General features: G+C 62.7%; 1 protein-coding gene across 1 annotated transcript; it reads left to right on the forward strand.

Moving 5' to 3' along the window:
• Positions 1–1,010: 1,010 nt before the first annotated feature.
• On the forward strand, positions 1,011–15,703 carry RHOBTB2 (Rho related BTB domain containing 2). The gene is made up of 11 exons (XM_009099693.4): positions 1,011–1,134; positions 4,412–4,489; positions 10,714–10,915; positions 11,093–11,196; positions 11,285–11,470; positions 11,557–12,581; positions 13,410–13,528; positions 13,600–13,750; positions 13,832–13,920; positions 14,531–14,636; positions 14,719–15,703. Exons 2-11 carry the CDS (start codon positions 4,431–4,433, stop codon positions 14,955–14,957), a joined length of 2,280 nt encoding a protein of 759 aa, XP_009097941.1. The 5' UTR covers positions 1,011–1,134; positions 4,412–4,430; the 3' UTR covers positions 14,958–15,703.
• The last annotated feature ends 691 nt before the right edge of the window (positions 15,704–16,394 follow it).

The raw sequence follows: 16,394 nt of genomic DNA on the forward strand, positions 1-16,394 counted from the left end.
AAATTCCCCCGAGTTCCCTCCCTAAGGGCTGTGCCTGCAGCGAGGCCAGGACATCGTGGAGGGGCGAGCGCGCCCCGCAGCACCTCGGGGTGCAGGTGAGGCAGGCGCTGCTGCGCTGGCCCCGTGTGTGCCGAGCCGCACGTTCCGGCTCTTATCAAATCCATCGGGATCAGCTCCAGCGGCTCCTGCTGCCAGCGCTCTCCAGCCCGAGAGGAGCGCGTCCAAGGGGCTCCTCCTGCCCCATTAACCCATGGGCTCCCTCCTTTCCCACGGAGTCACCGCTCGGTCCCACTGAGTCACGCCCGTGCCTCCTTTCCGTGGCCCGTGGCCATTGCCCCGCTGCCTCCGTTCCCATTGAGTCACCCATCCAGAGCTCACCCTCTCTTTTCCAGCTCCCATCCCGGGCATTTCTGGTCACTCGGACTCACCTGGGACCTGCCTTCCTCCCCCGCATCCCTCAGGAGCATCGCAGAGCAGGACGCTCCAAAATCACCTTCCGACCTGGGCAGAAGTGTTTTTCCCAGGCCTCAAGGCTGCAGGGAATTTCCTTTTCCAGGAGCAAAGGATTCTCCCCATTTCTCACCCTAGCTGCCATCTGCTGCTGTGGGGTTTTGTTTGTTTGTTTGTTTGTTTTTTTCCCACAGATCATGGGAAAATTAAAAGCTTTGCAGAATTTAAATGCAATCAGTGCCTCAAACATATTCCTTCACACTCCCCATCCATCCCTTCCTCCGTGGAACCATCCCATGGTTCGTTTTCTCCAGCTGGAGTAGAGGAAATATTTAGGAACGAGTCTGAAAGACTTGGGAACTGCAGGGGGGGAAAAAAAAGGGATTTTTTTTTTTGGGGGGGGAGCAGGGAGACTCGGGCCCCGGCGCACCCAGAGCCGGCCTGAACGGCTCCGAGTGGAAAATTCCTGTCCGTTGAGCTGGGATTGTGGTCCAACAGGTTTTTAGTCCCAGCCCCTTGAGTTGTGTCAGTGCAAAAACTCATCCCTAGGGCATTTGTTTGGATCACATGGGCGAGCGTATAAAAATGGGTGCTGCCTGTCCAGGCTAGTTTGCACCTGGAAAGGGAAGGCGGCTGCTGGAGAGGAGGGAAGAGCCGCGGGACAGAGCCGGGCGCTGCGCTCAGGTAACCCCGCCCGGAGCGGATCAATCATCCCCCACCGCCCCGGGCAGCGCCCATGGCGCATGGAGAGGGCTTCAGTTTGTGGGGGAATGCAAAGGCTCTGGGCGGTGGGAAATGGGGGAATTGTGCGGGAGAAGGGCTGGATCCTGCCCCAGGAACGGCTCCAAGCGCCCCCGAGGCTTTTCCCGGTGCCCAGGGGCGATGCAGCCCCTCCGGAGCTGGAGGCATTGGCGGCTCCTCCTTCCCTCACGAACCCCTGGAGATGTCAAGAATTGGGGTGTGGGATCTGTGGGGTGCCTTGGGGGCCCTCAGGGCAGAGAAGAGGCTGCTCAGGCAGAGCCACGTGTCAGGAGACACTGAGATGTGCCGGCCAAGAGTGTTCCAGCACGGAAATTGGCCCCGCTCTCCCACGGGAAGGGAGACAAAGCTGAGATAAAGCCGGTGGCTCTCCCCGGAGCTGCTCGCTGTTTCAGTCACGGCTGTTGGTGGCTTCTGAAGGACCACCAGCACGGCCATGCGGGCACTCAGGGCTGTTGGTGGCTCCTGACAGACCACCAGCATGGCCATAGGGCTGTTGGTGGCTCCTGGCCGGTCACCAGCATGGCCATGCAGGCACTCAGGGCTGTTGGTGGCTCCTGGCTGGTCACCAGCAGGGCCATGCAGGCACTCAGGGCTGTTGGTGGCTCCTGGCTGGTCACCAGCATGGCCATGCAGGCACTCAGGGCTGTTGGTGGCTCCTGGCTGGTCACCAGCACGGCCATGCAGGCACTCAGGGCTGTTGGTGGCTCCTGGCCAGTCACCAGCACGGCCATGCAGACACTCAGGGCTGTTGGTGGCTCCTGGCCGGTCACCAGCAGGGCCACACAGCCACCCAGGGCTGGGTCACCTCCCTGCCTTCGTGCCCTGCAGGGCAGTGGCAGAGGCAGCGCCCTTGGAGTTGGAAGTGCCTTTGGGGAGCCGGGAGCTGTTTCACAAGCCAGGGCTTGGCTGAGGAAAGAGGGAGATCCTCCTGCCCCGGGGCTCCCGCCTGCTCCCAGCGCTGGCACCCCCACGTCCCTCTTCTCCTGCTGTTCCCTCCCTCCCTCTCTCCAGAAGTTTTCTCCCTGCTCAGCTTCTCCTTCTCTGCTCTCCATCCCTACTTGGAGACAGTTGCTTGGAGACAGACTCCTCGTTCTTTGATGTTTGAATCCCTTTCAGTTTTTAGTGGGGGAATGGTGGGAGATGGGTGCCACCACGCTGGTTAGGAGCAGACTGGGGAGGAGAGTGTGGGAAAGATCTGGCACCAGAAAGGTCTAAACCAAGCAAAACCAGCATTTTCCCCTCATCAGGAAATGTCCAACCCCCCACCAAGCTCCGGGCCCAGGAGGGTCCCGTTTTCTCCCTTCTGGCCCCAGGCCCCCACCCAGGTGCGGCATGAGAATGAATTCCTTGGCTGGGGGTGGCTTGGAGGGTTATTTTCCTTTTCTGACGGAGAGCCCAGGCTGGTTGGCAACATTATCCGCCTATTTTCTGCACTGCTCTCCGTAGCAAGAGAAACCAGGAGAAAAAGGGAAACAGAGAAGCCACAGGATGCACCGTTATAAGAGGAACTTTCCCCAAAATAGAAGCTTTTCACAGTTTTTTCACGAGGCGTCAGCAGCTCTTAATGCTGTACGAAACTGTGAATCCTGCCTGGAGCAGCCTGTCAGTGCTCCAGGCTGCAGCTGCAGCCTCTCCCAGGGTGTGGGGCCGGCTGTGTCCCCCAAAACCTGCCTGGGCTGTCGGCAGCAAGCAGCTGGAAGCGCAGCCTCGGGGGGGATTCCACCCCAGCAGCTCTTTCTGCACCCCTCGGGGTGGTCAGTACAACAAATCAGCTGGAGGGTGCAGAAATCCTGCAGGGATGGATCGAGACCTTGAGTTTCGCCCTGACCTGGTTTTTAGCTGCAAAAGATCTGCCTGGAGAGCCCCAAATGTTGATTAGCTCAGCGCTGGGGCGAAGGGATCTGGGCTTGTGGAAGGAGTGGAGTTTTGCAGGAGTACACGGCTCCTTCTGGGTTTAAATATTTATGAGCTGAGTGATGGCTCCCGGGAGTTCTGCAGCCCTATCGATGGCAGGGTGAGCTGTCACCCTGGCGGTGTCAGGTGGCTGATTCCAGGGCTGGGAGATGGGATCCAGCTGGGGCAGAGAATTCCTGCATGCAGGGAATTTCCAGAGCCCCCTGAATTCCTGGCTCTCAGAGAGCCCCTGCTGCTTTGGCAGGGCAGGGGATGGAAGGTGCAAAACCATTCTTTTTTGCTTGTTTTAGACCTTTCCTTCTGTCAGCTGCTTCCCAGACTCTGCTCCCCACCAGTGTGGTGGCACATCCCAGTGTGTCCTTTTGTCCCCACTGTTCCCCCATCAAGGTTGGGCTCTGCCATTTTTGCAAAGTTCTGGTTGAAGATTCCTCCTGGCTCCAGCTGGATACTGAGCCTGTAAATGCCATTTTTTTTTTGGAGCTGCCTCCTCCCTCCCTGAGGGGTGATGGACCTGGGGGGCCCATGGGGTGCTTGGAGCAGTTGTCCTGAGCAAGGAGACCCCTTGTAGGCTCATCCAGGAAGCCAAACTGCAGCATTTGGGATTTTAGAGGAGCAAAATGAAAGGGTGAGCCTTGCTGCTCTTCCTGGTGAATCCATGGATGGATCCAGCAGCGTGGTGGGTGCCTGGAACCCGCTCCCTGCCAGGAGCCAGAGCTCTGCTGGCTTTACCAGGAGCAAATCCCAGGCTGGACTCTGCTCCTGACGTGGGCAGGATGCAGAGCTGGGGAAGGAGGGACAGCCCCTTGCCCTGCCTCGCTCCAGAGCCTTGGCCAAAGCCACCATGCCAGGGGACTCAGTGGCCCGCTGGCCACCCCAGGAACCAGGCACAGCCCAGGGAGCTCAGATCCACAGGGAAGGCTCTTAGGCCAAGGGTGAGGTGCTTGGACAGGGGGTGGGAGCTGGGAGAGCCTGGCTGGGGCTGAGGGGAGGTTGTCACTGTGGAACCTTCAGAGCAGGGGACAGGTCTGTGTGTGTTCTGTGTTCTGGCTGAGTTGTGGGGTGGCATGAGGAGGGCAGAGCTGGCAGCGAGACGTGGGGACAATGGGGAGGCAAGGGACAGCTCTGTCCCCACTCCAGGACGCTGCTTGGCCAGCCCAGAACTCGCCTTCCCAAAACCTTTCTGTCTCCAGGGTGGGGAGGTGACACCAGGTGGGGAGGGGGTGGCTTTAGGATGCGAGTCTGTGTTTGGGGTGGTCTCACAGATCCCTGCACCCTCTCCTTGCAGAGCCTGCCAAGAGAAAGCGATGGAAAGCCCAGGGAAGGGCAGCCCTGCTGGGAAGATGACAGCCATGGCTCACAGCCTGTAAGTATCTGCTGCTGCCTCCTCCCGCCCCTGCTCCTGGCACTTTTCCTGCGGTCACCTTCTCCGAGGACTTTGCTCTTTGCTCCCATCCCACCCACGCCACAGCAACGCCTCCGCTCCCCGTGGATCAGGTGGAAAGCAGCAGAGAAAAGGCAAAGGCAGGGTCCTGGCGCTGGGGGCTTTGGGAATGTGTGGTCTGGGGTTTTTGGGGTGTCCCCCTGTCCTAAATCTGCTTTGTCCAGTGAGGGATGCATTGCCTTGGTCTGTGCCAGCCTTTCAGCCCCTTGCAAGGGGAATGATGATGGGTTTGGGGGGCAGGGTGGGGAGCAGAGCCAGGAAAGCTGTAGCGGCTGCAGAGCATCCAAGGAGCATAAGAAAAATTTGGTTTGGGTTTGGATTGCTGAATCCTGACCCCAGCGAGGCTGAGCAGGGTCCTGGCAGCACCTGGGAGAGGTGGAAATGCCCCTGGCTTTAAATTGGAGAGTCATAAATTTTACTGGGGCTGGAGCAATGTCCACTCACATCTTGGATATCCTGAGAGCTTCTTCATTCCTGGCTGGGGAGGAGGAGAAGGAGGGAGGATGCTGTGGGGTGAAAAGGGGGCTTGGTGTGACCCCCAGAGCTCAGCCTTGGCTGTGGAGTCAGGATCATGGAGCTGGACAGTTGGAATTCCTTGGGGACAGGTTCATGATGGTTAGATTGGAGAAATGGGAGCAGGAAGCAAAAGGCCTTTTAATCCCAGCCTTGGCGGGGATTGCTGAGGGAGGGGAATGGCACTGGGCAGCTGTGCCATGCCACACTGTGCCACTCCATGCCATGCCAAGCCATGCCACAGCGTGGGCTCGCTGGGGAGCAGTCAGCTGAGGCTGGTCGTCCTCCTCCCTCGGAGGAGAGGGGCTGTGAGCAGCACCCACGCGTTCCACAGCTGCTCCCGACCCCTTTCCCTGGCCCGTGCCCACCTCGGTGCCTCGGTAACCTTTCCTCCCGGGAAGGAGGCCCGGGGAGCTCCGCAGCCGGAGCGTTCCGCCTGCGGGTGACAATCGTGCTTTTGTTTTGCCTGGCCGCGAGAGGGGCAGGCGGGAATTTGGCTGCCCAGAAAACTGCCGGGAACCCTTTCTGCCACAATTAAGCACCTGCTACAAGAGAGCAAATAAGCCAAATCATGCGGCTGGCAAACAAGCTTTACGTGTTCCTTCCCCGTGACCCACTCCAAGCAGCAGAAAGCTCCAGGCTCTGCGGCTCGGCTGCTCGCAGCTCCCGGGGCAGCGATTCCACAGCTCCGCCGCCGCCTCCCGGTCCCGGCAGCGCCTCAAAACCCAGCAGGGCTTTCCCCTCCCCACATTAGCGGCTCCATCTCTTTCTACTATGGAGAGACAGATCCCCGTGCTGCGAGTTCGGTGAGGCTGGCGCCGGGCTGGGGGGGCCGTGCCGTGCCGGGCGAGGCGAGCGCTGCGCTTTGCGCCGTTCGCTGCGGCGCCGCATCAGCGTCAGCCCCGGCACGGGCCTGAGCCGAGATCAGGGATCAGGCCAGGCAGGGGGCCGAGCCTAGCGCGGCTCCGCGGCGGGGATGGGCCGGGAAAGGCGGCTGAAAGCCTCGGGACGGGACGGCGAGGATCACATGATGCGGATGTACGGGGTCAGAGCAGCGCGGCCAGCGGTGCCCGCCGCCTTCCCGGCAGCCGCGCTGCAAAGATGACTCGGGGTTTTTTGGTGCCCTGAGGGTTCAGATTTCGGGGAGCTGCCCTGGGGGTGAGGAGGGGACAGCAATGAGCCCTGTAGAGAAGGGTGAAAAGGCAGGGCTGCAGCGTGTGGGCTGTGTTTGGAGGGCACTGAGGGATGAAGCGGCTTCGCCCCCCGCCCCAGCGAGAAGCCCTGCGACGGTTTGGGGGTGCTCCGGGGGGGCTGTGGGGCTTGTGAGGGGTCTCCTCCACCAGCAGCACCACACATGGCCCAGCTGGGAGCTGGCACCTCCCGAAATTTGGGGAGAGGGAAAGGTCTCAGAGGGATGCTGGAGAGGGTGCACCCCTACTGCAGATCAGGATTGGGGGGCACGGGGAGGGTCGGATGCAGAAGGATGGCGGTGAGATTTAGCGGGGGTGAGGATGGGATCTCCCCCTATGGATGTCACAGAGGATGGAGGGCAGGGTGGGAGGAGCAGGGCCAGGGTGGGGGTCTCATGCAGAGGGGGGATAGGGATCCATGGAGTGCGGGACTGGGGGCCGGGATAGGAGGGTTTTAGGGCCAGGATTTAGGCAGAATTGGGGGCACCACAGAGCCCCCTTAGAGAAAGTTTTAGGGGCAGGATGGGGTCACATGCAAGGCAGGAGTTGGGGGCACAGAGTCCCCTGCAAGGGAGAATTAGGGACACGATAGGTTCGTGTTGTGACACTAGAGGACACGGCGGGTCCGAAGGCAGAATTGACGGAGCCCCCTGCAAGGGAGGGTGAGAGGACATTAAGGGGTCTCAAGGCGGATTTAGGGGGACCTGACAAAGCAGGGGCAGGATTTAGGGGCAGGATGGCGATCCCACGGCAGGACTCGGGGCCACAGCGGAGCCTCCTGCAAGGGACATGTCGAGGGTCCCCAAGCGCGGCAGGATGCGCCCGTACCCCCCCCGGGAGCCCCCCCCGTGTCTCTCGGAGCCAATGCGCGGCAGCGGGGGGGGCTCGGGGCGGGGCTCGGCCGGGGCCGCTTGTTTTTTGTGAATGAAAGGCGGGGCGGCCGCGACTGCAGCGCGCAGGGCAGCGCGCACCGCTCGGCGCAGCGCGCAGGGCCGCGATCCGCGCAGGGCTCCGCGCAGCGCAGCGGGCCGCGGATGCGGAGATCGGGGCGGCCGAGGTGCCGCCATGGGCCCCCGCGGCCCCGGCCCTGAGCCGCGCAGCGCGGCAACCAGCCGTGCCCAGCCGAGCCGCGCAAGCTGCGCCGTGGCCATGTCCGGAGGGGCGAGCCCGGCCCCGGCCCCTGGGAGCCGCCGCTTCGTCTGTGTTGGTGTAAGTACCGGGGGACCCCCCCGCGCTTCCGCCCCGCGTCCCGCTCCGCCTCCGCGCATCTTGCCCCGCCGCCCGGCCCGGCCCGGCTCCCGGACAGCGGACGGCGAGGGCCCGGCCCCTTCTCCGCGCCCCGCACCCCCGATCCGGGTGGCTCGGGTCCCCCTAGCCTGCCCCACGCCGGCTCCCGGCGCTCTCCAGTCCCCTCGCCGTGTCCCGCACCCCCTCCCGGTGCTTCCCGTCCGCCTCGCAATGCCCCGCACCCCCGATCCAGGTGCTCCGAGCACCCCCAAGCTCCCCGCGATGCCCCGCAGCCCCGATCGGCTGCTCCGAGCTCTCCTGAGCCTCCTTGCGGAGCCCCACATCCCCGGCCTAGGCCCTCCCCAGTCTCCTTGCGATGTCCCGCACCCCCGATCTGGGTGCTGCGAGCACCCCCAACCTCCTCGTGATGTCCCGCACGCCTGGCCTGGGTCCTCCGCGACCTCCTCTCCATGCCCCGCACCCTCTCCCGGTCCTTCCTGTCCCCTTTGCAATGCCCCTCAGCCCCGGTTCGGGTGCTTGGAACACCTCTGAGCCCCCTCGCGATGCCCGCACCCGCTCCGGATTCTCCCGAGCCCCTCGCGATGCCCGCACCCTCTCCCGCTGTTCCCCGACCCCTCTGCGATGCCCCGCTCCCCCGACCCGAATGCTCCGAGCACCCCAGAGACCCCTCGCAATTTCCCGCACCCCCAGTCCGGCTCCACCCCGCTCCCTCCCCAAACTCCCGCACCCTCTCTCGCTGCTCCCCGTGCCCTTTGCGATGCCCCGCGACCCCGATCCCGGTGCCCCCCGTCCACCGCATCCCCCGGGCCCGGCCGTGCTGCAGCCCCGCTCGGGGCCCCGTTCCTCCCGCACCGCCTCCCGCCGCGGCCTCCACAGCCCCGGCGGCTTCCGCGGGGCCGCCCGGGTCCCGTTCCTCCCGCACCCCGCGGCTGCCCCGAGCCCCCCGTTATTTTTGGGCATCGCCGCCGTTTCGGGGCGGTTTCGCTCCGGTTTGGGGGTTCTCCTCCCCTGGCGAGGTGCGGGATGGAGGATTTGGAGTTGCTAAGCGACGGCTCCCGGGGTGATGGTGCAGTTGCCTTGGCAACCGCGGGCTGGGAGCCTGGAAAGAGCAATTTTGGGGTTCTCCTTGGGGGGTGTGGGTGTGAATTGGGTGGGGGGCTGCGGCAGGCAGGGAGAGCAGGGCTGGGGGGCTGCTGGCTGGAGCAGCGCTGCTCCTCTGGGAAGAGCTTTTCCTTTGGGGGGAACTCCAATCTCTCGGCATCTCGGGTTATTTTTACTCCGTGGTGGATTTTGGAGCTGTTCTCAGGAGAAGAGTGATGGTGGGGAAGGTGAGGAGGGGGCTTGAGAAGCTTCAGCCCCTCCTGGGGTGGTGTGGTGGGTGAGGGGCTGTGACCCCCCCCACCGTGGGGCCAGCAGAGCTCCCCACTGAGGTTCTGCTTTATCGAGAACCCCCTTTTTATCCCTGCTGCTGTCCCCCTCTTCCCCTCCTCACGGCAGGCACTGATCCCACAAGGATTTAGCCCTTAATTCCCATGAGGCACCAGACTTTCCGAGCTGGCTGGGCTGGGGGTGGGCTGAGCTCCCCACGAGGCACAAACATCCCAAGTGCCAGCTGCGGTTGTCATTCCTGTGCCTTCCCCCTCCATCCCAACCAGCTCGGCTGACTCGGGAGCACGGCTGGGCCTAAAAATAACCACAGCAAAGCTCCCCGAGCCCTCACACCCCCCACCCCGGAGATCTCCCGGTCCTACAGAGCCGAGCTGATCCCTGGGAGGAGCAGGGGACAGGGGACGGCAGCAGAGGGGGCTGGAAATGGATTTTGAGGGGCTAACAGGGAAGGAGCCCACCTGCCCTGCTGCTGCTCCTGGTCTGCCATGCCCTTTGGGATGAATTCCCTGCATCCCAAAGGATGGAGGGGGCGTGGAATGCGGCGACAACTCCTCAGAGAAGTTTTGCCTCGGGACCAGCCCGGTGTGGAAGCGCTGGCACCCGAGGTGACCTGGATTTGTGCCACCTGCCTTTGCCTCCAGCTGCCCACGGGGCTGGCGGCTCGGTGCTGCCCCGAGGATCCAGGTGTGCCCAGGGAGCCTGCGCACGGAAGGAGGTGCTAACATTGGGAAGTCCTTGCCAGGCTGCCGGTTTGGGGAGCTGTGGTCCCACGTGCAGGGCTCGGTTGCCATCGTTACCGGGTATTTTCGCTCACTGCGCTGGTGGTTTATTATAGCAGCTCGGGAGGCTGCTGCCAGGAGGGAGCGACGAGGGGGAAGAGATCCCTGGCCTTGGGAAGTTCAGAGAAATTGGGATGTGGGGGTTTTTGTTGTTCCAAGGGGAAGAGATCCCTGGCCCTGGGAAGTTCAGAGAAATTGGGATGTGGAGGTTTTTGGAGATCCCTGGCCCTGGGAAGTTCAGAGAAATTGGGATGTGGGGGTTTTTTTCCTTCTTGCTATCCCTCAATCCCTCAGTGCTTTTCCCCCTGGAAACCACACAAACCCTCAGGTTCGTGCTGTGATGAGTTGATTGTGGCTGATTGTGGCTGATTTAGGCTCTGGCTTTGAGCAGGGAATCAGTGACACACCTGGGCACACCTGGGTGCTGCTCATCAGCCTTGCAGCACCCACAGCACCAACGTCTCTCTCTGGAGAGCTCCTGGGAGCCCTCCCAATCCCTGTGGCTTCTGAGCCTCTGGGAAACCTAAGGAGTTTCTTCTTGCTGCTCTTAGCTGGGAGCAAATATCCCAGCATTGGGAATGGGGTGGGAAAAGGGGGCCAGGTCAGGGTTCCCTGCCAGACAGCAGAGCCAGGCAGTGCCTGTGTGTGCACTCGGTCAGGCAGCTCTGGAAGCTTCTCTTGCAAACGCTGGAGATGGAGAAAAGGAAGAGGAGGAAGGGAGAGGGGAAAAAAAAAAATTCTCATCTCACATGAACAAGCATGAGCCGGAGAGCCGGGAGGGAGGAGGGCGCAATCCAACGCAGGCCATGTGTCTGACGTGGCACAGCAGCCACACCGCCAGCAGAACATGAAATTTTAAAGGGGACTGGCGGGCACAGCGAGCTGGGAAGGGCTGGGCAGCTGCTGCAGAGCTTCCCCGGGCTGCCAGGGAGTGTCAGCATCCTCCTGCTTCGTGCCCCTGTGGTGCCCCGGAGACGCCCCCTGGCTGGTCCCGGCCGTGTTTGCCGAGCCCTCGTTCCCCCCGCAGGTCCCAATTAATGGATTCTGACATGGATTATGAGAGGCCAAACGTAGAAACCATCAAGTGCGTCGTGGTCGGGGACAACGCCGTGGGCAAGACCCGGCTCATCTGTGCCCGTGCCTGCAACGCCACCTTGACCCAGTACCAGCTCCTCGCCACCCACGTGCCCACGGTGTGGGCCATCGACCAGTACCGCGTCTGCCAGGAGGTGAGGGCTGCCAAGGAGGCTGGGGGGGCTCCTGGGCACCCCGTGGGCACCCCGAGGAGGTGGAGCCGCCTCCTGCTGGCAGGGGGGTCGTGGCCGACTCCCCGCGGTGGGGACAGCCCTGCCGTTGTCCTTGTGAGGCTCAGGGACTGAGGAGCTGAATGGTTTCTGTTCCCCCAGGTGCTGGAGCGCTCCCGGGATGTGGTAGATGATGTCAGCGTGTCCTTGCGCCTCTGGGACACCTTTGGGGACCACCACAAGGACAGGCGCTTTGCCTACGGCAGGTAGGGGAGGCAGAGCCCAGCGCTACCCCGGGCAGGGAGGGAGGGAGTCCCCAAACCGGACCTTGACCCCTCCACTGTCCCCTCACAGGTCCGACGTTGTGGTTTTGTGCTTCTCCATCGCCAACCCCAACTCCCTGCACCATGTGAAGACCATGTGGTACCCGGAGATCAAACACTTCTGCCCCCGCGCCCCCGTCATCCTGGTGGGCTGCCAGCTCGACCTGCGCTACGCCGACCTGGAGGCCGTCAACCGGGCACGGCGACCCTTGGCCAGGTGGGACCCTCGTGCCCCGGAGACGTCCCTGCCTGCCCTCCTTATCTCAAGAGCTCTCTTCGTTAATTATCTCCTGTCTATTTCAGGCCAATTAAACCTAACGAGATCCTTCCCCCGGAGAAGGGCAGGGAGGTCGCCAAGGAGCTGGGGATCCCTTATTACGAGACGAGCGTGGTGGCCCAGTTCGGCGTCAAGGACGTCTTTGACAACGCCATCCGCGCCGCCCTCATCTCCCGCCGCCACCTGCAGTTCTGGAAGTCCCACCTGCGCAACGTGCAGCGGCCCCTGCTCCAAGCCCCCTTCCTGCCCCCCAAGCCCCCTCCTCCCATCATCATCGTCCCGGACCCCCCTTCCAACAACGAGGAGCGTCCGGCCCACCTTCTGGAGGACCCCCTGTGCGCGGACGTCATCCTGGTGCTGCAAGAGAAGATCAAAATCTACGCACACAAGATCTACCTCTCCACCTCCTCCTCCAAGTTTTACGACCTGTTCCTCATGGACCTGAGCGAGGAGGACCAGCAGAGCACGGCGGGGCACGGCTTCGGGGTGGCCGTCACGGCGGCCGCCGAGCGGATGCTGCACCAGGAGGAGAGGCACCACGGGCGGGATTTCCTCCTCAGGGCCGCCAGCTTCGACATCTGCGAGAGCGCCGAGGAGGCCGGACCCGGCCAGCGCAAACCGTGCCTTAGAGCCTCCACCAGTGACGGCATCCTGCGGGGCAACCGCTACGAGAACGGCGAGCGCGGGCTGCGGCGGGGCCGGAACCTCTCCTCGTGGAGCAGGGCCTTCACCAGCATCCAGGAGGAGATGGCCGAGGACCCGCTGACCTACAAGTCCAAGCTGATGGTGGTGGTGAAGATGGACGCCTCCATCCAGCCGGGTCCTTTCCGGGCCGTGCTGAAGTACCTGTACACGGGCGAGCTGGACGAGAACGAGCGGGACCTCATGCACATCGCTCACATCGCCGAGCTGCTGGAGGTGTTCGACCTGCGCATGATGGTGGCCAACATCCTCAACAACGAGGCGTTCATGAACCAGGAGATCACCAAAGCCTTCCACGTCCGGAGGACCAACCGGGTGAAGGAATGCCTGGCCAAGGGGACTTTCTCGGGTACGGCTCCAGGAGCAGCCTGGTCCTTTTTAGGGGCTCACAGGGGGGTGGGGGCTCAGAGCTCCTGGCTTTGCTCGGTGTGTGAGGGGGTGTGGCTGTGCCTCCCCCAGGGTTTTCGGTCACACTTTGCTGTGTGGGGATTTTTATCACCTTTTTTTCCCCCTGAGAAAGGGAGTGTGAAGCCCTTCCCCAGGGTTTCCTGCTCCCCAGCTGGTCCAGCAGCTCTGTTTATTTATGGAAGAGCTGCAAAGGCGACTTCCTTCTCTCTCAGCCCAGATTTCACAGGGTCATCCTGATTTATGAGGGGCAAGTGCCCTTAGTAGGATTTCCCCAGCTTTCCAGTGAGCACCACGAGCCACCAGCACGAGGTGACATCCCAGGGGGACGGGAATGTCCCAGCCTCCCTCCGGCTGGATTTGTTTCATCCTAATATGGTCAGGCTGTCCCTGCAGGGACAGAGGGGTGGTGGCCCTCGCACACCCCTGGCGAAAGCTGCAGGGTGTGCGAGGGAGGAGATCCCCAGCCTCCTTCCCAGCTTTCCAAGGACTCAAGTTTGGGTGTGACATTTCCTTCCCAGCAAATGTGGCAAATGTGCTGTGGGGTGACCTGGGAACACCCCTCAGAAAAGCCAGAGCACTGCTGAGGCTCTTCCCCGAGCTCCTCTGAGCTGGCAGGGAATGCTGGATATAAATGAGCCATATTTTAGGGAAAAATGCAGGATATGGCAGGCTCTGTCCCCTTCCCTCTGCTTTGCTGGGGTCAGGTGCTTTGTGGCTGAGCCCCAGGTGACAGGGCCGGTGCCAGCAGCGCCCCTGTGCTTGTCCCCAGATGTCACCTTCGTGCTGGATGACGGTGCTATCAGTGCCCACAAGCCCCTGCTCATCTCCAGCTGTGACTGGATGGCCGCGATGTTCGGTGGCCCCTTCGTGGAGAGCTCCACCAACGAGGTGAGCAGAGCCCCCCGGGAGGGTGGCACGGGTGGGGACGGCCAGGAGGTGACAATGTGTGCCTCTGGCAGGTGGCACTTCCTCACACCAGCAAGAGCTGCATGCGGGCGGTGCTGGAGTACCTGTACACGGGGCAGTTCAGCTCCAGCCCCGACCTGGACGACATGAAGCTCATCATCCTCGCCAACCGTCTCTGCCTGCCGCACCTGGTGGCTCTCACAGGTGAGTCTGGGTGGCTGTGGCACGGCAGGGTGACTGTCACCCGTGCCAGCCACCCCTGAGCCCGCGTGTCCCCCCGTGCAGAGCAGTACACGGTCACCGGCCTGATGGAGGCGGCGCAGATGATGGTGGACATCGATGGGGACGTGCTGGTGTTCCTGGAGCTGGCTCAGGTAGGACAGGAGCCTGTGCTGGCAGGGCTGGGGGTGCTCCAGGTGACACAGAGGGGTCTGGCAGGGCAGGAGGTGACAGAGGGGTCTGGCAGGGGGGCAGGAGGTAACACACACAGGGGTCTGGAAGGACTGGGGGTGACACACAGAGGGGTCTGACAGTGCAGGAGGTGCTCCAGGTGACACACAGAAAGGTCTGACAGGGCAGGAGGTGACACACAGAGGGGTCTGGCAGGGCTGGGGGTGCTCAAGGTGACACTCAGAGGGGTCTGGAAGGGCTGGGGGTGCTCCAGGTGACACACAGAGAGGTCTGGAAGGGCAGGAGGTGACACAGGTGGGTCCAGCAGGGCTGGGCATGCTCCAGGTGACACACAGAGGGGTCTGGCAGGGCTGGGGGTGCTCCAGGTGACACACAGAGGGGTCTGGCAGGGCTGGGGGTGCTCCAGGTGACACACAGAGAGGTCTGACAGGGCTGGGGGTGACACCCAGAGAGCTCTGGCAGCTCCAGGAGCTGGACAGCCAGGTCTGGCCTTGGATGTCCATGGAGAAAGGAGGTGAAGCCCCGGTGCTGGCCGTTGCTGGTGGCCCTGAGCTGGTGTCCCATCCTCCCCAGTTCCACTGCGCCTACCAGCTGGCCGACTGGTGCCTGCACCACATCTGCACCAACTACAACAACGTCTGCCGCAAGTTCCCCCGGGACATGAAGGCCATGTCGGGAGGTGAGTGGCAGCCAGGGGGAGGTGACAGGGAGGTCCCCGCGGTCCTGGCACCGCCCTCACCCCCCCCCCCGTGTGCCCGCAGAGAACCAGGAGTACTTCGAGAAGCACCGCTGGCCGCCGGTGTGGTACCTGAAGGAGGAGGATCACTACCAGCGGGCGAAGAAGGAGCGGGAGAAGGAAGACTACCTCCACCTCAAACGGCAGCCCAAGAGGCGGTGGCTCTTCTGGAACGCCTCCTCCTCCCCTTCTTCCTCTCCTTCATCGTCGGCAGCCACAGCCTCCTCTTCCTCCTCCTCCTCCTCCTCCTCGGCTGTGGTTTGAAAGCCCCGTCCTTGCCCTGGCTCCAGCGTCGCTGGGAGGAGACGGGGAGGAGGAGGAGGAGGAGGAGGAGGAGGAAGGGGGGGATGCCCTGCCCCAGCGCCGGGCGTGGAGCGGCTCCGGCCCCGCAGCAGAGGGGCGGCCGCTGGGGAGGGGCTCAGCCCGGCTCCCCCTCCCCGCGGCAGGACTGGCAGAGCCCGAGCGGCAGGAGGAACTCGCGTTTACAGGAGCACGAGGGCTGTGCTGTGGTTTCATTTCATGGGGAGTTTTTGTTGGAAGTCGGTTTTGGGTTTTGGAACATGATCAGCGTGAGGAAGAAGATGATGAAGAAGAAGAAGAAACGCATCCGGCTTCCACTCTGATTTGGAACCAGAAGCTCTGGGATGTGGTTTGGGTGTCTGATGGCATCTCACCACCTGGAGCCACCGTGGGGGTCCTGCCACCCCCTTGGACTCACAGCAGGGTCAGGCACAGGGCAGGGGACCCTGGTCCCCAAACGCCTCCAGGCACTGCAGGATTTCCCCTATGAGTGGGGTCTGTCCTATTTCAGGGCGTGGAGAGGACCAGACTCCTCTCCTCCCTGTTCTTAACTCTTCAGTTCTGTTTAGACAGAAATTTAAAGCAAAAAAACAAAAACCCCAAACCCAAACCCACTCCCTCAATCTGCCACACCAGAAACCAACCCCGAGCCCCGGGCTTGGGATTTTAGCCTGGAAGGCTCCATTGTAATAAATGGTATTTTAAAAGCCCGGCGTGGTCCCTGTGTGTGTGGGAGGAGCAGCTGGACGGGCACAGCCCTGTGCCAGGCTCGGGGTGATGCCATCACCCCCTTCCAGCGCTCCTGGGACGGGCAGGGACAGCCAGGCCTGGCAGGACCCCAGCCCTGCTCCAACACCCGGTGGCTTTTCCATCGGCCTGGCTCTGCCTGTCCCACCTGTGTCCCTGCAGGGCTGCCAGGCAGGGCAGGAGCCACCCAACCCTCCTCACCCTCCCCAGCTGGGATGGAGAAAACTCCTTGGAGCCCATCCCTGGAGGAGCCCAGGGATGCTCCCGGTGGTGTCCCCTCGCTGCTCCTCTTGCCAGCTGGCCCCTGGAGCACCTTGGAGCCTGCCCTGCTGCATGCCCGCCCTCACCCTCGGGGTTCTGTCCCTGGGCAGCCCCAGTGAGAGGCAGGACCACGACTTGCTCTCCTTTTCACACAATCTGGGCACTCACCGCTGCTTCTGAGTCCTGTTTGCCTTCCCCAGGCCAGGACCCGAGCCCTGGCACTGAACCCTGCATGTGCCTGGCTCTGCAGGAGCCCCTGCCCAGGTCTGCATGCTCAGGGGGCACCGGGGAGTGCCCAGGAGAGACCCCTGGGCACCAACCCCTCGGGCAGCTCAACAGCAGCTCCTGCTTTTCACCCCAGCCCCACACTCTTAAAAATCCCCTCTGCAGGGG

Source organism: Serinus canaria, chromosome 22 (assembly GCF_022539315.1).
Source record: "Serinus canaria isolate serCan28SL12 chromosome 22, serCan2020, whole genome shotgun sequence".
NCBI lineage: Eukaryota > Metazoa > Chordata > Aves > Passeriformes > Fringillidae > Serinus > Serinus canaria.